The sequence below is a fragment of the Salvelinus namaycush genome, chromosome 31 (assembly GCF_016432855.1).
Source record: "Salvelinus namaycush isolate Seneca chromosome 31, SaNama_1.0, whole genome shotgun sequence".
Taxonomy (NCBI): domain Eukaryota; kingdom Metazoa; phylum Chordata; class Actinopteri; order Salmoniformes; family Salmonidae; genus Salvelinus; species Salvelinus namaycush.
In genome coordinates, this window is record NC_052337.1 from 23,084,980 (window position 1) to 23,106,521 (window position 21,542).

Below are 21,542 nucleotides of genomic sequence, written 5' to 3' on the forward strand. Positions count from 1 at the left end.
CTCCACTCCTCATCTCCCTTCTCTCTCCGACTCTCTCTCGCTCTCTCCCTCCCACCTCCTTCCCCACTGTCCCTCTTCCCCCCAACACCTACGCCTCTCTCTCTCTCTCTCTCTCACTCCTCCCTCCCTCCCTCCCTCCTCCTCCTCCTCCTCCTCCTCCTCCTTCACCACTGTTCTCCCCTCTCCCCCTATCAGGAAGTGGCATCAGTGGAGCGGATGAGGGGCGGTCGTCTCCTGGAGGAGCCCAAGACGCTGCTGTTCAGGGGGAACTCCTTCAGCCTGCAGCTCTCCATCCAGGACATCCCCCAGTTCCTCTGGAGCATCAAGCCTTTCACCACCTGCCAGGTAAGGGGAGGGTGGAATGTGTGTGTGTGGAGGGGAATTGTTTGTGTGTGTTGAGAGTGGGTGTAGGGTTATGGGGGTGTGTGGTGGGGGGGGGGGGGGCAGTTGCGTATGTGTATACATGCGTAAAAACACCATCATTTGAGAAACCTCCCTTCCATCAGAGTCTTCTCCTCCATCAACCATCCCTTCACCAGTGCTCTCCTCCATCAACCATCCCTTCATCAGAGTCCTCTACTCCATCAACAATCCTGTCATCTTACTCTGGGGTCACAGCAAAGAGCAGAGACTGTGGCAAGGGCAGGGGACAATAACTATCTCTTCCACACACACACTTACACACAAAACTAAATGAATTATGACTTCTAGGCACACACACACACAGAGACACACATTTCCTTATCTTCCTAGGGGTGTGCGTGGTGCATGTACTGTGCTGCTCTGTGATTTTACGCCCTCCAGTGACATCCCATTAGCAGAATTAGCCAGAATATCAACCAGCTCTCCTAGAGCAGAGAGAGATGGAAAGAGAGCGAAAGAGATGGAGAGAGAGGGGGGAGGGAGGGAGGGAGGCAGGCAAAGGTCAGGAAGAGTAGAAGCTCAGTGAACAGTTTATTAGGTAAACCACCCCGTTCACAAAAATGATTCATCGTACAGATAGTGAGTCGTGTGGCCGTGGCTTGCTATATAAAGCATTCAGTTACTGTTCGACTGAATGTTAAAATGGGCAAAACAAGTGACCTAAGCGACTTTGAGCGTGGTATGATCGTCGGTGCCAGGCGCACCGGTTCCATCTCAGAAATGGTCGGCCCCCTGGTCTTTTCACTCACGACAGTGTCTAGGGTTTACCGAGAATGGTGCAACAAACAAAAAACATCCAGTCAGCGGCAGTCCTGTGAGCGAAAACATCTAATGGATGAGAGGTCAAAGGAGAATGTGCAAGCTAACAGACGGGCCACAAACAGGCAAATAACGGCGCAGTACAACAGTGGTGTCCAGAACGGCATCTCGGAATCACAACTCGTTGGTCCTTGACCCGGATGGGCTATTGCAGCAGACGACCACACCAGGTTCCATTCCTATCAGTTAAAAACAAGAAGAAGCGGCTCCAGTGGGCACACGATCACCAACACTGGACAATTGAGGAGTGGAAAAACATTGCCAACCTGGTCCGACGAATCCTGCGTCATGCCGATGGCAGAGTCAGGATTTGGCGTTGGCAGCATGACTCCATGGCCCCATCCTGCATGGTGTCAACTGTACAGGCTGATGGAGGTGGTGTAATGGTGTGTAGAATGTTTTCCTGGCACACATTAGGTCCCTTGATACCAGTTGAACTATGTTTCCATGCCCGAAGAATTCAGGCTGTTCTGGAGACAAATGGCAGGGGTCTGACCCGGTACTAGATGGGTGTACCTAATAAACTGTGTGTATATCTAAGATCTAATACATTACTATTATTATTCTAGAGCTGTACTCTACGTCTGCATCCCATATAGTAGTCTATTCCCTTCACAGTGGACTACTTTTGACCAGAGCCTTATGGGTCCTGGTCAAAAGTAGTGCACTACAAAGGTAAAAGGGTGCCATTCAGGATGCAGCCTAAAGATGTACTCAATAGGAGGCTCTCATGTCATTATCTATCATTATGTTGCTTGAAGGATCCCAAGAGAGTCTGATTCGTAGTTGTGTTTGTTTGTCATTAAAACTATGACCACACAGTATATAGGAACGGAATTGACTTTTAAGGACAGAATGTTGACTAGGCAAGTCATTTCAGACTGGCCATCTCCAATTCAGTTTGCTCATGGGTAGACAACCCCATCCCCAAGAGGCTGCTGATTGTATTCCCTTCATTGATTAGCAGAGCTTGTTGAGTGGGTAAAGAAACCATTGAGCTGGTCTGAACTAATAATTAAAGGTGAAATTGAGGAAAGGGGGCAATGCAATTAGCTGGCATTCAGGCATTGTATTTAGTAAATATTGTCATCCAGGGTCTGTATTCAAAATGCGCCTCAGAGTAGAAGTGCTGATGTTGGATCAGGTCCCCTCTGTTCATGTAATCTTATTCATTATGATCTAAAAGGCAACATGGATTCTATATCAGCACTCCTACCCTGAGACTCTTTGTGAATACTGGCACAGAGCTAGATTAGGTCTATAGTTTATTTCATGTATTGATCTCACTCGCTCTCTCTCCCCCCTTCTCTCTCTCCCCCCTTCTCTTTCTCTCCCTCTAGGAGTTCTCGTTCTCTCAGGTGTGGGCTAGTAACCAGCGGCCCCTGCAGTGTGCCTTCTCATTGGAGCGCTACAGCCCCGCCTCCTCCCAGCTGTCCTGTAAGATCAGTGTGCGTCAGGTCAAAGGTCAGGAGCAGATCCTCCAGGTCTACACCTCTGTGGTCGAGGTAAGGGGAGGAGTGTGTGTGGGAGGAAGAGTGTGTGTGTGGAATTGTGTGTATACAGTATATGGCAGGAAGTGTGTTTGTTGGGGGGGGGTTGTTTGTGTGTGTGCAAGTGCGTCCATGTGCGTGTCCGTCTGCAAAATTGTGCGTGTGCGTGCATGTGTGTGTGTGTGTGTGTGTGTGTGTGTGTGTGTGTGTGTGTGTGTGTGTGTGTGTGTGTGTGTGTGTGTGTGTGTGTGTGTGTGTGTGTGTGTGTGTGTGTGTGTGTGTGAATCCTGTATGGAGCTGATGCTGTGATACTAATAGGCTCTCTCATTAGAGTGAATGTCTCCTGATTTTACTGAAGGGCTTTTCTTAATGAAGCTCGCAGGGGCCTCTTGACATATAGATTGCATTGAGTTAATTCTTTGAAGCCATATAATCTTATGTTATCTGTAGAAAAGAAATGGTCACTCTAACACCTCAAATTTTTATGTTGCAATGGTTTCTTCCTCCAGAGTGAAAAGGAGGTAGTCCCCTTCTTCACTCAGTCGAACTGTACCACCACGTCGCTGACAGGGTCCAGGGCCTTCAAGATCCCCCTGTCCATCCGCCAGAGGATTTGTGCCACCTTCGACACAGCCAACGCCAAGGGCAAGGACTGGCAGCTGCTTGCACAGAAACTCCACATAGACAGGTGAGATACCATACGCACTTGCACGCACACACACACACACACACACACACACACACACACACACACACACACACACACACACACACACACATACACACTCCCTGCTGTACTATACACCCAGAAACCCTGGGTCCCCATCCTTGATTTGTAGTCCGAATGTTGTATTGGCCCCTCCAATGTTCATCATGTTTGACTAGCAGCCACCATTTCAGTCCGTTTAATTCAGGGATTCTAATAAGTTTTATTGAGCTGGATTAATAATGATACTGCAAGGTCCAGCAATGTGTCTCAAGTCTATTTTGTTGCTCTATTGCCTTGGTCAATGTATTTGTAAATGACTCATTTTGAAATTACAAAATTAGAGAAAAGATCAACCTTGACTGCATCAACTCTACCAGTCTCCCTATGGATGTGCCTAGTCATTTGCATAATGGTTGGCTTTTTATCTGGGCCTTCACCACTGTGCCAGTCTTTGTCTGCTAACACCAAGCAACCCTACCAGTGACCAGATCACAGACACACTCTGCTGATCTCATTATAGATCTGTACACACACACACACACACACACACACACACACACACACACACACACACACACACACACACACACACACACACACACACACACACACACACAGTCTTGTATAACTAACCTTGTAGGGACACACAATTCAGTTCCATTCAAAATCCTATTTTCCCTAACCCCCAACCCTCCATCCTTCCCTCTGTTATTTGTCACGGATGTTGGAGATTTTAGCTGTAATGGGTGATCTCTATTCCTTCAGCAGAAGAAGAAACAGTCAATAAGGAGTGTGGAAAAGGAGAACAAAGTTTACTGAATAAAAATGTGACATAAGCCGTGTGACCAGGAATGTCCATGTGCATCAAATCATTGTCCAGCAAACTGTCGGAAAACAACGTGAGGCGTTTTGGAATGGGAGAAGAATTTATGGTGCATTTTCAACCCAGTGGAAGCCACCAGCAGCATGTAATGAAAACGTCTGTCACCACACCTGAGACAAAAAGGGAGGGAGAGAGATCGAGCTCTACTGTCATGAAACAGTGCCCTCTGGTGGATGTGAGCTGTACCAACATCTGGTGGCGATATAGCAGGAAGTTTAAGCTGAATTTGATATTCAGCATAATGATCTCAACCATATGCAATATGCATGTATTTCTTTCCTTCTTCCTTTTCATCATCCTCTTATTTGGCCAGTGTCTCCCAAACCTCTTCCTGAGTAACCCCAGCCAGTGCCTTTTATTGGATCTATTCCAGAACAAGCATACCTGAATCATCTGGTTAACTACTCATCAAGCTGCATTCTACATTAACACTCTCTCTCTTTCTCTCTCTCTCTCTCTCTTTCTTTCTCTCTCTCTCTCTCTCTCCCTCCCTCCCCCCCTCCCTCCCTCCAGGAACCTGTGTTACTTTGCACGTCAGGAGAGCCCATCAGCGGTGATCCTCAGCCTGTGGGAGGCCCAGCACCAGGACACAGGGGACCTGGACTCTCTGGCCAGCGCCCTGGAGGAGATCGGCAAGGTCCACTCCTCCACCCACTCCACCTCCAGTAGGGCCACCACACTGACCACCACAGGGACCACCACAAGGACCACCACTACCCTGGGCTGCAGCACTGAGGAGCTGGACACTGAGTTCACCTAACAAGGGGAGGAACGGACGAACTGGAGCCCCAGTAGAGGACCACAAGACTTGGGATGAATGGATGGACCCTAACAAGGAGGAGTACATACAGAGAACTCCAGTGGACTAATCCAGCCAGTGGAGGATTGGGCCTGAGATCAGAGAGGACTAAGGACTGAAGGGGAAATAACTAACTACTGTAACTAAAGTCAGACCACCAGGCTGAATGGAGGGGGAATAGGGACAAGATGACAGGGGAACAAGGGGTGCTACAGAAGAAGGGTACAAGGGAGAGAGGAAAGGGGCTGAGGGGGCCCAGGGACAAGGGACAAGGGTTTGAGAGGAGAGGAACACAGGCCAATGGCGAGGGGTGGAAAAGGAGACAGTGGTAAGGGAGAGGGAGTGTTCAAGAGATAGGGGTTCTAGAGGTCCTGGTCAAGAGGGAAGCTATTGTTGTTTAGGTAGACACAGAGGAACTAACTAACCAAGGGACTAAACCACAAACTAGTCAAAAAGTAAACCTCAACTGAACCACAAACCAACAAGAAACACTCTTCCTAACCTGGACTATTAGGTCCTGTCCCTCTAGCCATTCCCCTGGGAAGCCAGAATGCTTCGTGTTACGTGAAGTTGTTGTCGTTTATTATATATTTATAATATCTTTTCTTTCTTTTCTTGTTTTTTTCCCTGCACAGTGATGGTGTGTTCAGTGCATAGGCCTACTGTGGAACCAGAGAGAAACAAGGAACTCTTTCAAAGTATTCAGATGTTGACATCTGTCATATGATGTCACAAACATTTGGTTTACCCACACCTAGGCTCTGTTCCAATACCCACACGAGCATGCATTCTACTTTGAATGAAGCATTGTATTGGGGCATGCATTCAGTGTGGTATGCTGGTGTGGATATTGGAACGTAGCCAATATGTCATATTACTGAAAGTCACTGTAAAACTTCTGGTGACACACTAGGGCAGTGAGAGTAAATAAGAAATGCATATCTGCAGATGAATGAAAGAGAATGTGTTAGGGATGGGCTAAACTTTTCCCTCGCTGTCACATGGGTAAGATCAACACACAAGCAGAATGGCAATTTGGCATGTTTTTTTACCTACATGTATTGGTCCGAAAATTAATTAAAGTGATTAGAGTATTTATGTGTGCTGCTAACTCTTAAAGGGATAGTTCGGGATTTTGGCAATGAAGCCGTTCATCTACTTCCCCAGATTTAGATGAACTCGTGGATACCATTTTTACATATCTATGTCCACTATGAAGGGAGGTAGTTTCGCGAGCCAATGCTAACTAGTGTTAGCGCAATGACTAGAAGTCTACAGGAACCGATAGCATGCTAGCTGTTCCCATAAACTTCTAGCCGTTGCGCTAACGCTTGTTAGCAATTGCACTAATGCTAGTTAGCAACTTTCTTCAAACTGAACGCAGATACATAAAAGTGGTATCCACGAGTTCATTTGACTCTGTGGAAGTAGATAAAGGGCATTGCCAAAATCCGACCTATCACTTTAAACTCTTGCTCCAGTGGTGCTGTAGGCCAAATCAGATAAACTAACTAACTAACCCTTAGCCTACTAACAGAAAATGCAAACCCAATATTTTTCATCCTCAACCCCCCCCCCCCCCCCCCCCCCGCGCACGCGCACACACACACACACAAAATAATACAACAATTAAATTGAGGAACAGTGTGCAAAACTGCCATACAGTTGTTTCATGGAATTGACAGTGTTTTTACATGCCAGTACCGAATTATAGTAAACTCTCCAGTCTCCACTACCTAAAGTGTGGGTCACACCAGGCATGTGACAGAGGTGACCCGCACTTTGTTATAGCATTTAAACCCATCAAACACAATCGGAGGAGCTGCAGCTAGGAGATGATGAACTGACACACACTCTGGGCAAACATGCATACACACACACATACACTATGTGTGCACACACACACACACACACACCCACACACACACAGTTCCCCAATGTGCTGAGGTGTATGCCTAATTGAATATGCAGACGGATGTCACTACAGTGATCATCTTAAAGAGCTATCTATACACAGGGCGAGTGTGTGTGTGAGCGTATGTGTGGATGGATGTGTGCACACCTGCAGGTGAGAGTGTGTGTGTGTGTGTGTGCGTGCGTGCGTGCGTGCGTGCGTGCGTGTGTGTGTGTGACATGACTTTGAAGATCTGTCTTTGTCCCTTTGGAGAATCCAGCCTAGTGCTAGTATTTGAGTTTATCCTGGTGTGTAATGTATGTATCTCGCAAGCTACTGTCTTTAGAGCTGTATTCATTTGGAGAAAATAAAGAAACAGTACTGAGTAAAACCATATCCATTTGTCAGAGATATACTGAGATTTTCATCCGAAAATGTATCGCTTTTATTCTGAGCTGCTTTTACATAATCCGCCTTTCCTTACTAGGAAGAAACATACCTTTGAAATCTTAGAGATCCTACTTAGTTCTCATACTACAATTATTATATTTTTGTTTAGAGTAAAGAGTAACGACTGAAAGTAGTTGAATAATGATTTTATCCTGAAAATATTATTATGTATACAGTGAGGGGCATTTATCATTAATTTAATGAATTAAGCCATGAAAGTTCTGTATACATTGTCTATAATCACATCTTATTTACTTAGCTTTGTTTTACGACGCTCTACATTTGGAATGTTTATGTTAATCAGGTGAATAGTACGATGATTATTATTCTGCTTATCACTATTTGATGTATATTTTAGCAGATTTTTGTTCTATTTTTTCCTCAACATGATTTGCAAATGTATATACTCTATCATGTTTTGAAATAAATATGCAGTGAAATTCCCTTGTTTTCTTTGGTCTGAAAATGTGATTTTATTATAGGCTGGGATTTGATCAACAATCTAAACACATTTTTGGCTTGAGCCAACATTTGCAGTGTTTACCGTGAACGCCATCTCCACGAACATCTTTAAAGATATGCTACGGAACTTTGGCGACTAATATGTATTTTTTAAACCTCCCACTTTGGGCTGGATGTGTCAATGTGTAGTTCATACAGCGCATTCAGAAATTATTCAGACCCCTTGACTTTTTCCACATTTTGTTATGTTACAGCCTTCTTCTAAAATTGAATAAATAGTTTTTTCCCCTCATCAATCCAGACATAATACACCATAATAACAAAGCAAAAACAGGTTTTAGAAAAAACTGAAATATCACATTTACATAAGTATTCAGACCCTTTACTTAGTACTTTGTTGAAGCACCTTTGGCACCGATTACAGCCTGGAGTCTTCTTGGGTATGAGTCTTCTTGGGTATTTTCAGGTCCGGGCTTTGGCTGGGCCACTCAAAGATATTCAGAGACTTGTCCCGAAGTCACTCCTGCGTTGTCTTGGCTGTGGGCTTAGGGACGTTGTCCTGTTGGAAGGTGAACCTTTGCCCCAGTCTGAGGTCCTGAGCGCTCTGGAGCAGGTTTTCATCAAGGATCTCTCTGTACTTTCCCTCGATCCTGACTAGGCTCCCAGTCCCTGCTGCTGAAAAATATCCCGACAGTATGATGCTGCCATCACAATGCTTCACCATAGGAATGGTGCCAGGTTTCCTCCAGATGTGACGCTTGGCATTCAGGCCAAAGAGTTCAATATTGGTTTCATCAGACCAGAGAATCTTGTTTCTCATGGTCAGAGTCTTTTAGGTGCCTTTTGACAAACTCCAAGCGGGCTGTCATGTGCCTTTTACTGAGGAGTGGATTCCGTCTGGCCACTCTACCATAAAGGCCTGATTGGTGGAGTGCTGCAGAGATAGTTGTCCTTCTGGAAGGTTCTTCCATCACCTCAGAGGATCTCTGGAGCTCTGTCAGAGTGACCATCAGGTTCTTGGTCACCTCCCTGACCAAGGCCCTTGCCCCCGATTGTTTAGTTTGGCTGGGCGGCCAGCTCTCGGGGTCTTGGTGGTTCCAAACTTCTTCCATTTAAGAATGATTGAGTCCACTGTGTTCTTGGGGACCTTCAATGCTGCAGAAATGTTTTGGTACCCTTCCCCAGATCTGTGCCTCGACACATCCCTGTCTCGGAGCTCTACGGACATTTCCTTCGACCTCATGGCTTGCTTTTTGCTCTAACATGCACTGTCAACTGTGGGATATTATATAGACAGGTATGTGCCTTTCCAAATCATGTCCAATTGAATCAATTTACCACAGGTGGACTCAAATTAAATTGTAAGAACATCTCAAGGATGATCAATGAAAACAGGATGCACCTGAGCTCAATTTCGAGTCTCATAGCAAAGGGTCTGAATACTTATGTTTTTTATTTTTAATACATTTGCTAACATTTCGAAGAAACAGTTTTTGCTTTGTCATTATGAGGTATTGTGTGTAGATTGATGAGGATTTTTTTTACTTAATCCATTTTAAAATAAGGCTGTAACGTAACAAAATGTGGAAAAAGGGAAGGGGTCTGAAGACATTCCGAATGCACTGTACATGCATAATTAATGAGCAGAATTACTGTTTTACCTCAGTTAGCCACGAAATCCCTAGTTTAAAAGTGACTGTTTTCTCGGAGCTGTGCTGCGCCATTTTCCCTAAATTCTTCCCCATGTGGACCAGCCCCCGAGCAATTTGTGTTTCAGCCTATGACCTTCACCCTCTTGCCATTCGAGTGACAGCTAGCAAAATGCACACACAGCAAAACGAGAGAGAGCGCAATGACGTGGTGCACATATCTGCACATACAGTCTGTGATGTAGTATGCAATTTTCCGGGACCAATTTTTGGCACGTGAGCGCTACTTTCAGAATTACTGGCTAAAAGTATACAAGTACAAGTACCGGAGGTGCATCGTCGGCTGTCCTGTGCACTGTTCTATAACAGGCCTTGGATTCCTATATCAGGCCTTGGATTCAATCCATAATGCCAAAGTTCAGTACTTTAATTTCAAGCACGCTATAGAGCTGAACTTCGGCGATGCTGATTGAATCAAGTCCTAAATTGATGGCACAGGAGGTTGGTGGCATCTTAATTGGGGAGAATGGGCACGTGGTAATGGCTGGAGCGGAATAGGTGGAATGGTATCAAATACATCAAACACATGGTTTCCATTATTATGAGCCGTTGTCCCCTCAGAAGCCTCCTGTGGTTGATGGTAAGTCTGTGTATCATTATCAAACCAATATTGTTATCTCCTTATTCCTCAATATGTGCCATAGAGTGCAGTATGTATAATCGACCACTAGTTGGCGGTATATGCTTTTCCTATATTTTTGTCCGGCCATTTTTACTCATTCGAAACCACTGAATTGGCACATACAGACATCTTCATGTTGTTAATGTATGCATGCCAGCGGTAAGAAGTTTCATGACAAATTTCATGACAAATTATGCAGCCTCACATGCTGGCATGTGTAGCCATTTAATTGTGTGTGTAGGGTCTCAGTCTACCATGGCACTGTGTGCACAGCCAGCTAGCTACACCCTGTCTGATCATGCCAGAAGCCTCAGCACTCGGACAGGGACAACCCACACAGCTCATAAAAGCGGAATTAGTAGAACAACAAACATCCCCAACAGTTCATAGAATAAGTAGAATGAACATTCCCATTCAAACTAATGTTCTATGCACAGAATGATATTTCATTTGAGAACTTTCCCAGGTTTATTAACTACAGATATATTTGATTTATCCTTTTTGCTAAAGATTTAGATTAAGATTAATTAGATTGAGATTAGAGAAGCCCTTTCCTGCAGTCAAATTACATAGTTGCCTCATGGGTGGAATGTTATTACTTTAATAACTTCACAATTAATACATTTTATTTAAACAAACAAAAAAATAACAGTATATAAAGTGTAATATTGGGATGCAAACTCAAAATTGAATACATTTTAACTCTGACATGGTACAGTTGTCCTTTTTTTGTAAGCCCATAACCATGTGTGTGAGGTGTATACTTTTGTTTCAAAGAATATCTGTTTAAGACTACCAAGAAACACTCTATATTTATCATGGCATCTCTCAGAATTGAATGCCTTTCTCAGACAGATGCAGCAATGGCAAAGTCTATATGCCAGCCACCACAGTTCATGACGGAAAATGTGAAATATTCACCTGATTCTAACGCCATATCTGTTCTACTCATTCTAAGACTTTGGTACAGCTAGCATTAGCTCAGTACCCCAGCCATGCAAAGTGTCTCTCTCTCTTCCAGAAGTCATGTGTCGCAGGGCTGGCTACAGCAAGGCTGGCAAGACCAGGCCTCCATCCCCACCAGACACTACACATCCCTGGCTAAACCCAGACCTTCACCCACTCCCTCCCCCTCCAACACACCCTAATACACCCCCCCCCCCCAGCCCCCCCCCCCCCCCCCCCTCGCCCCCTTGCCTGCCCCTGGACAACTGCGCTGCCATCGGATTAAAGATGATTCTCAACTCTCTTTCTCTTTTCTTCGTTCCCTCTCTTGACTTTTCTTTTCTTTCCAGGCCGGATGAAAGGCCTCCCAGACACCCACTCCCTATGCATACCATTCAGGCCGGGGCACACAGGAAGTCTGTGTGCTCGCTGCTGCACAAAGAGGAGAGGAGGGGGCAGGAGGGGAGAGAAGGGAGAGAACAGAGTACAGAGGGAGAAAGGAGAAGAGCAAAGAGAGAGAGCGAGAATAAAGAGAGGGGTAAATGCAAGTCATGTGAAGCTCATGAGAGCGAATCTTTACAAAAGTCTTGTTTTCTCGCTCACCAACTGGCCATGTTTTAAAGTGCACTCTTTCATCTATGACCCTTCTTGTCTTACAGTCTTTTACTCTCTCCCTTTCCTGCTGTTAGAGAGGTAGGATCTTAATTTGATCACCCTGTTGTTGCAGGAAATGCAAGCTTGTAGGATTTAAATTTTAAAAAAGGCAAGTTTGATTGTTTGTAATTCCCATATGAACATTTTAGACTTTATTTTCCTATTTAAAAATGTATCAACCCCTACAAAAAATGTCCATTAATTAAAGCCTGTTGCTGCAGGATTATTTTCCTGCTGTGAGAAACTGGTAAAATGAACATCTGTATTACTTGTTGTTTGGACCTCACTCATTTGTGTTTGTTGAGTTGATCTATATTAATATGTTCCTACGTAAAATCAGATATGTACCTGTAATTGAGTTGGAATTTGGAACAAAACAGTTCGCTCTTTGCTGGGTGCATTGGAACAGAGGTATTGTTGTGTTGTTTTTCAAACACTAATTGAAACGTTAGATCTGATTTTACTGACCTCTGATGTTACTGGTTTTGTAATGCTATTTGGATGCAGCATATAAATACATTTCTCTATAAAAGGACAGGGAAGTCATTTGGGAAATGTTGTTTTTCTTGAAGGGACCATAGCGTCTGTAATGTGATTAGCTGAAGTATGCATTTGCTATAGAAATGTACATAATTGCAGTCACGTGGACTGTGTGTGTGTGTGTGTTTGTGTGTGTGCGCATGCATGTGTGACCGCACGGCTCCCACTCCCAAGGACCGGCGTCAAGTCGCATGCTTTGAATTACTGTACATTTGTGCCTGGTAGAGAGCCAGCTGCCAACTGCCTCTCGCTGGACCAGACAGTGGCTGATGCATGGTTCCTCCTCCAATGTCTCTGTCTCTCTCTCACACACTTTCTCTCTTTCTCTCCCCTCCCTTCCTTTCCCTTACTCTCTCCATTTCTCTTAATTTTTTCCCTCTTTCTCTTTCTCTCACACTTTCTTCTACTCTTCCCTATTTGTCCATCTCTCTTTCTTCTCTCTCTCTCTCCCTCTCTTTCTTTCTTTCTTTCTTTCTTAATTTTTCCCTTGTGTCATTGTCTTAAACTCTCTCAAATTACCCCCCCGCCCCCCCCCACACACACACACATCTACACACATACACACACAGCCAGAGCAGAGGCTCATTCTCCCACCCTATTCATGGTGTTAATCCTGTGGTGAGTTGAGGCATCCTCCCTGTCCTCTACTAGGTTTGAGAAGGAAAAAGCGTCAGATGACCAACCAGGCCACATTACAATGCAGCTTGATCATGCCCTCCTGTGTGTGTGTGTGTGTGTGTGTGTGTGTGTGTGTGTGTGTGTGTGTGTGTGTGTGTGTGTGTGTGTGTGTGTGTGTGTGTGTGTGTGTGTGTGTGTGTGTGTGTGTGTGTGTGTGTGTGTGTGAGACTCATGCTCCATTCCCCTAACCAGAGCAGCAGAAACATCAGCAGTCGTAATCCCCTGCCTGTCCGGCCTTGACCTCCATCTCAACAGAACACTCACCCCCACGTCCCCTGACCTTTGACGGTAAACAGACAGTGCAGCTCCCTCGGTTGTTGCCCTTGCGCTATCTCACTCCCTGTCACTCTTAAAGCACCCCTGTACTTAAAAAATTACTTCCTTGAATTCCCAATGTGTGTTGGTGAGATAGTCAAGAGAAGAGTTCCTTTAAAACAGTTTTATTGAATTCCTATATCTGTGTGACATATTCAAGAGAAAGGCTCCTTTAAACATTGAATTCCCAATGTGTGTTTGTGAGATACTGAAATTCTCCTTCTGTATGCTGAATATGATATTGTCAAGAATTGCTTCTTAGCAACACCACAAGAGGTTCCTGTAGGACTGCGTGTTCAATGTACTCTGTACTGCTGGGACGTACAGTTTCTATGGCTGTATTGTTCTGTCTGTGTCAGGGTGTTGACAGCCTACATGTTGTGAATGCATGGGTGATGTGGGTTGAGGCTGGCCTGCACAACTGCTGTGTACTAACTCATGATCCCACTGTCTGTTTTGTCACTTTTCTGTCATTTATTAGTGTTGTTGAACAACTCACTCACTCACTCTCACCCGGTGTCAACCCATAGTTACATAGTCTGACAAGATAAACTGGAGGTCAATTGGCAACCTTTCCTGGTGCCTATACGGTCATTGTAATGCTGCATTGGGAGACACCCCCATACACCGTTTCCTGTCTAATTCAAGTCGGTCAACTAATGCTTTGGGTACGGCATGAGTTGTTACACTTCTGATAAGGTTATCGTTAGTTTGTGTAGATTATCACAAACTAACATGTTTCGGTCACACGTGTATTACCACTTAGTGTCTTGTAAAGATAAATCCTAAATGTAATACAAAAGGGGGTTTAGAAACAGTGCCAGGTCTAATGTGTTGATCGAAGTACATGATGGAACTGATCAGATGTTTAGCATTCATAAGACAGTTGTGTCCAATACAGGGAACACTGTAATAGAGCAAATCAAAGTTTCTCAACTCAGCCTGTCGTTGATTATCCCTTGCATACTGTAGAGTACCACATCCTAGAAATTAACTTCAGGATACTGCCACATTATCATTGTTAGTGCAACATGAGACAACTCTAACCGTATGTTCAATCTGTTTGTGCACAGTATGGTATTGCATGCAGTATTTCATGTAGAAGTTCATGCTCAGTAAAATAGTTTTTCTCACACTCAAACCATAAAAAGGAAGAAAACCAATGAGGCTGAGATGCAAAAGTATACTTATTTAATCTATACTCAAATAATACAAAAGATGAAAGTGCAAAGTGCTAAAAAGTGCCAAAAAAATAGCAAAAGTATTTCATGACATAGTTCATGCACAGTAAAACTAAGTATTTCCAAGCATCAGTGGAGAACCACATGAGGTCTCCCCTGAAAGTGAATTTCAAAGTGAGTCCTCCAGCCAGGTGAAATCACAACCCCTGTTCCCCCTGTTATCAACAGGCAAACTGGGAAAAATCAACATCCGAGCTCAGTTTCTCTCTCTCTTTTTCAGCCTTCCTGAAAAGCCTGGAGAAACAATACCCAACATCCGTCACAAGATAAGTCATTGACGGTCAGGATGGTTTTCCTTCCCTTTTTTTTGGTCCCCCATCCCTCCAAGTGGAGTCCTCCTCTATCTTGCTTCCCATCCGTCCACACAGGAAATGCAAGGTTATCTCCTGGTCACATGTCAACTAATTAATCGAATGTAATCCCTTCAAGAAAAGGGAATTTATTCACATTCACAAAATAGAGGAAGATAGGGGTTACAAACAATATATTACTGTTCAATACAAGACTGTGGCAAGACGGAAGGCAGTCCTCAGTCAAAGGCACATAACAGCCAGCTTGGAGTTTGCCAAAAGGCACCTAAAGGACTCAGACCAGGAGAAACAAGATTCTCTGGTCTGATGAAACCAAGATTAAACTTTTTGGCCTGAATGCCAAGCGTCACGTCTGGAGAAAACCTAGCACCATCCCTACGGTGAAGCACGGTGGTGGCAGAATTATGCTGTGGGGATGTTTTTCAGCAGCAGGGACTGGGACACAAGTCAGGATCAAGGAAAAGATGAACGGAGCAAATTACAGAGAGATCCTTGAGACCAGAAAATAGCTGTGCAGCGACGGTCCCCATCCAACCTGACAGAGCTTGAGAGGATCTGCAGAGAAGATTGGGAGAAACTCCCCAAATACAGGTGTGCCAAGCTTGTAGCGTCATACTCAAGAAGACTCGAGGCTGTATTACTGCTAAAGGTGCTTCAACAAAGTACTGAGTAAAGGATCTGAATACTTATATAAATGTGATCTTTTGTTTTTTTTATTGCAAAAATGTCAAAAAATCTAAACATCTATTGATGAGGTTGATGGGGGAAAAAAACACTTTAATATATTTTAGAAGAAGGCTGTAACGTAACAAAATGTGGAAAATTAAAGGGGTCTGAATACTTTCCGAAGGCACTGTATAGCGCTATATATAGATGTCCTAGCCTACCTCTCTCAGGTAATAAATTATATGCAGTATTAGTCAGATATGTAGCTAATTAATGATGGGTAATGCATAATAAGCTTCTAACTTATAGCCGCTGTCTCTTGCGCAATACACATGCACTTGTGCTCTTCTGGTCTCTCTCCTTAAAAAACAGTCCTTAGCTCTTGGAGTCCCATGCAGGAAAAGCTAGACTAGAATAGCTTGCTGGACATACATTTTTTTTTTGCATTTCTTATATCAAATAAAATAAAATGTTATTTGTCACATACACATGGTTAGCAGATGTTAATGCGAGTGTAACGAAGTGCTTGTGTGTAACGATCGTCCTGGGAAGAATGAGACCAAGGCGCAGCGTTCTTTGAGTTCCACATAATTTTAATCACGAAGTGAAACTACGACACAACAAAAGAATACGACGACCGAACAGCTACGTCATGCAACCTAGCGGCACACAAACAAAGAACAAGATCCCACACAGAAAGAGGGAAAAAGGGCAGCCTAAGTATGGTTCTCAATCAGAGACAACGATAGACAGTTGCCTCTGATTGAGAACCACACCCGGCCAAACACATAGAAATAAACCACATAGAACCAAGACATAGAATGCCCACCCCAACTCACGCCCTGACCAAACCAAAATAGAGACATAAAAAGGATCTCTAAGGTCAGGGCGTGACATTGTGCTCTAGTTCCGAACATGCAGTAATATCTAACAAGTAATCTAACCTAACAATTTCACAACAACCACCTTATACACACAAGTGTAAAGGAATGAATAAGAATATGTACATAAAAATATTTGAATGAGTGATGGCCGAACTGCATAGGCAAGATGCAGTAGATGGTATAGAGTACAGTATTTACATATGAGATGAGTAATGTAGGGTATGTAAACATTATATAAAGTGGCATTGTTTAAAGTGGCTAGTGATACATTTATTACATCAAGGTGGCAAGATGCAGTAGATGGTATAGAGTACAGTATATACATATGAGATGAGTAATGTAGGGTATGTAAATATTATATAAAGTGGCATTGTTTAAAGTGGCTAGTGATACATTTATTACATCAAGATGGCAAGATGCAGTAGATGATATAGAGTACAGTATATACATATGAGATGAGTAATGTAGGGTATGTAAACATTATATTAAGTGGCATTGTTTAAAGTGGCTAGTGATACATTTATTACATACATTTTTCCATTATTAAAGTGGCTAGAGTTGAGTCAGTATGTTGGCAGCAGCCACTCAATGTTAGTGATGGCTGTTTAACAGTCTGATGGCCTTGAGATATAAGCTGTTTTTCAGTCTCTCGGTCCCTGCTTTGATGCACCTGTACTGATCTCGCCTTCTAGATGATAGCGGGGTGAACAGGCAGTGGCTTGGGTGGTTGTTGTCCTTGATGGTCTTTTTGACCTTCCTGTGACATCGGGTGGTGTAGGTGTCCTGGAGGGCAGGTAGTTTGCCCCCGGTGATGTGTTGTGCAGACCTCACTACCCTCTGGAGATCCTTACGGTTATGGGCGGAGCAGTTGCCGTACCAGGCGGTGATACAGCCCGACAGGATGCTCTCGATTGTGCATCTGTAAAAGTTTGTGAGTGTTTTGGTGACAAGCCGAATTTCTTCAGCCTCCTGAAGTTGAAGAGGCACTGCTGCGCCTTCTTCACCCCGCTGTCTGTGTGGGTGGACCATGTCAGTTTGTAAGTCGCTCTGGATAAGAGCGTCTGCTAAATGACTTAAATGTAAATGTTAAATGTTATAGATGGCCCATACAGTACTAGTTCCAGTGTCCAAACCAGTCAGTGTGTAATAGCAACTGCTGGTTATGTCAGGAGAGGCCAGAGAGGCTTGTAAACAAGCCTATCACAACACTTTCTGTTGTTAAGTCGTGCAATGACCTCATGCACAAGAAGTAACACAGGATGTGAGCCGAGGGGAATAAATGGTCGCCGATTTCCTAGATAGTACAAAAACTGAAACACAAGTTTATTTTATGTGAAAACTTTTGAATGGGGATTATGCATCTGTTATTCAACTTGAACTATTTTGTTGTGCCAAAATTCAACAGGGTAAAGTGTTTAGTCATGTTCATATCTTCAAACTATAGCAGGGAGATGATTGATTTGGCTCAGAAAAAATGTAACACTTCCTTTTGGCATTAGGCTATCAACAGATACACTGCACTATATTTGTTTCTCTCCTTCTAGGATTCAGTGAGGATTTCATTACTCAAGCCAAACATAAAGGCAGAGTGTGAGTAAACAGCATCTCTATGTGAAGACTGAGCTCACTGTTTATGCTCGCCAGGATTAGGGTTTCCAATGGCAAGCCACAAGTATGAGTCAAGCCCAGAGTCAAACCTTCTGTAGTTTGATGGTTACACACAAGTCTCACTACAGTGGCACTTTAATGTTTTTCTCTGGTGTTCTTTTTTACATCAGAGGTGTGTGATGGCCAGCCCAAAGATAATTGTTTTAGTCAGATACGTAGAAGTGGAGGAGTTCTATTTGTACAGTGGGCGAAGGAAAATCCTTTCACTCTCCACCACGTATTTTGTCAATTGAGCATTTTCCTAGCATAGCTGGCATAACAGTTGTCAACATGTACCCAGACACTCTCATACAGATGCTGCTCAGCTCCGGCTATACTGCATCCTACATGCAGTAAGAATATGGCCAATATAGTCTTGTTCACCATCTGTGTAAGTTATCATAGAGAGCCTAGCAAGGGAGGATGTCAATGTGACCAACAGTAGTACTATTGCATCAGTGAAGTTTCGAGCCTACATCATTCTAATCGTACCTACATATGAGGTATTACCTGTGGAACTACAGCTAACTTACATCTTGGGTTGCTAGGCTTGACTAAGCCTTTATCTTAATTGACACCAAAAACACATGCCTAATGGAAGCCACATTTTATCCAATGGTATTGAATTACACCATTACACTGTTGAAACTAAAACATTCTAGAGATGGGTTGAAGATCTACACTAAAGATGTTAAATTACTGTAAATGAAATGTCACTTATTTTATTTCAGGGTCAAAAATCCTCTACAGACAAATAAAAAGGGAAGTTGGCCTAGCTTATCCCGTGAACTGACATAGTAATTCCTCGTCTTTAGTCTTTACTTGAGTAAAGTCACAGGTTTGTTGATTGCACAATATCTGTGTTGCATCATTGTCTGGCACTGGCAGAATGGATCCTGTAATTTAAAGAACACAATCAAGTGCTGGAATTCCCCTGGGTGCAATAACTGGTCCTAATGAATCAGTTCATCTGAGAGCCATACATGCAGCTTATTCAGGTACTTTACCGAAAGTTCAGATAGTCACTCTGTCATGTGGCAATTATGTCAACCCTACACATTTCTAAATGTTCTGAACGATTACAACACCTAAACATCCCCACTTATACAGAGTGTGCTAGTCTGTCTTAAAATAAATAAGAAATCTTGTTCAGCCTACTTACAGCATTGAGGTTATTGTAGAATGAATTACTAATAATGAACATATTGTTGTTGGATTGAATGAAAAAAGAACGTCCAACGTGTATCAAACATTGTTTCATTTTTCACAGTTACGTCGGCCTACTTCTAAATGTTGGGAGTGACATTGTTTTTGACATTGTTTTTTCCACTCCAAATGAAGTTGTGTGATTGGTCTATGGGCAGGGATGACGTCAATGAGTGTAGAGGATTTTCTTCGAAAGAATTATGCCATCGGTGGGACAGTCTCTCAAGTGTGAGTGCGTAAAACAGACGCGTCTTCAGAACGTATCGCTTTTATAACTAAATACATGGAAACAACTGGATGTTTTACTTAAAATGCTTTATTTAAAAAAATAGTTGTGTTTGAAAGGAAGTTTTAGATTTCTACACGAGGTTGAAATTTGAATGATAGTCGCTGGAGTTTGGAGTTCCGTGATGATCTTCGATTTGACGTTCATGAAATGTTCGGTAAGAAAATAAATAATGTATTATATAGTATTCTATGTTGTTGTAACATAGCCTATATGTCCTATCAAGGCCACTTTGTTAATGGGATTCCTTGTAGTTTGAACGATACAAAGTAACTTTTACTCCGGCTGGAATAGTACCGATGGCCCAATGCTATGCAGATTGAGTACCTAAGCTACTTTATTTAACCGTTTACAAACGAAGACTGACGTTTACCTGAAGTTTACAACTTGCTCTCGGGCGAGGGGCCACGCTCGAGCAGCCGCTCGCCGCAGACTCGAGATACAATAGGTTAGGCTACAGCAATCTCAGCCGTCCGTTCTCTACTCCTTATTCAACTATAACTTTCGGTAGTCTCTCAAATTGTAGCCCACTGCGAATGAACATCATTGCGTGATTAATGCTGCGTATTATCAGTGGTGTTTGTTTGTTTACTGGGAAACATTGTAACTATTCATGTACAGTATTGAACGTTTATACTGTAGGCTACTTAACTGTACATGTGTTGTATAATTTTGGCCCCTTCCCCCATGACAACAGTCACCATCTGGTGCGGGACATGATCCCACCCTATTAATTCAGCCCCCAGGCATCAGCACTGACTGTCTGGGACATTGGATCAAACCATTGCCTGGTTGGTTGGTCTCTACTCAAACAATTTGAAACACTGGCTAAATGCTTGTCATTATTTCATGATATGATTGTGTGGCATTTTTCTATTGAATGTATAGGCTAGTTATTACCTTGATGTGAATGGGGGTACATATACTTGTTAGTTTGTACCTACATTTTAATAACACCTCACTACAGTTTAGTGTCGATCAATACATGGTTTAGCACCTCTTTACTTGTAGTTGAAGTACAAAGTATGTAGAACTCATGGTATGCAGAGAAATGTGGTCTGCAAAATATTCCAGCGTCAATATTACTGAATACAGTACTGTTGAAAAGGAATTTCAACTGTCCTACATCCCTAGGTCACAGACAGACAGACACACAAACACACACACACACACACACACATGCCTATATATTTAATAGAGTCATAGCTAGTCCTGCCAATGTAAAGTTTATTCCACACAGAAAGGGCCATTCAGTGCTGTGCTGTTGTTTTTTCCAGCCGTGCAGTGCCAAAACCTGACACTATAAATATGGCATCAGTAAAACCTGAAACACTTAACCTCGGATAAAAGACCCTTTGGGTTTTCCACGAAATATACTGTTGGAGAAATTCATAGAAATAAATATGTTGGGATTGTTTTTAAATGAGTGACAAACTGAAATAACAACCAATTTGTGAGTAATTTTCATGGAAATACAATTCATTCAGATATTTATTTATTTATTCATTTATTTCCACATTGGTGGTATTTTCTTTATTGTTGTCAATTGGTTAAATTGATTGATTGGGTAGGGTAGGCTACATAGAAGGCTTTTCTACCACTAAACAGCAAATACTCCAGTGTTAAATCAACACTGACAGTGTTACATTTTAACATTGGTCCAGTGTCTATATGGGTCCACACTTTTCAGTGTTAAATTAAGACATTTGCATATTTGCATATTTCCAAAGAGTGCCTTTGGAAATACCAACCATTACTGTATTGGTTAGTGACCAGAGTTTGTGAGCGGAGCGTGCCCAATTTGACTGCAGCGTGGAGCAAGATTCCCAAAGGCTGGAGCTTCTACCTTCTCGCCCACTCCAATTTCGCTCCAGTAGCGCTCACTTCACGAGCTCACGCCATACCCGCC

General features: G+C 43.1%; 2 protein-coding genes across 2 annotated transcripts in view; both read left to right on the forward strand.

The window, feature by feature from the left end:
- Positions 1 to 5,084, forward strand: part of LOC120025511 (netrin receptor UNC5D-like) — a 109,131-nt gene extending 104,047 nt beyond the window's left edge. Inside the window, exons 14-17 of the mRNA XM_038970079.1 lie at positions 196 to 345; positions 2,583 to 2,747; positions 3,242 to 3,420; positions 4,838 to 5,084. Of these exons, the coding sequence (XP_038826007.1) occupies positions 196 to 345; positions 2,583 to 2,747; positions 3,242 to 3,420; positions 4,838 to 5,084 (741 nt within the window). The remainder of the gene's footprint in view (positions 1 to 195; positions 346 to 2,582; positions 2,748 to 3,241; positions 3,421 to 4,837) is intronic.
- A 14,476-nt stretch (positions 5,085 to 19,560) lies between these two features.
- The window catches only part of LOC120026441 (tumor necrosis factor receptor superfamily member 10B-like), a 33,500-nt gene continuing 31,518 nt past the window's right edge, over positions 19,561 to 21,542 (forward strand). The window contains exon 1 of the mRNA XM_038971304.1: positions 19,561 to 19,790. Within this exon, the coding sequence (XP_038827232.1) occupies positions 19,728 to 19,790 (63 nt within the window). The 5' untranslated portion in view covers positions 19,561 to 19,727. The remainder of the gene's footprint in view (positions 19,791 to 21,542) is intronic.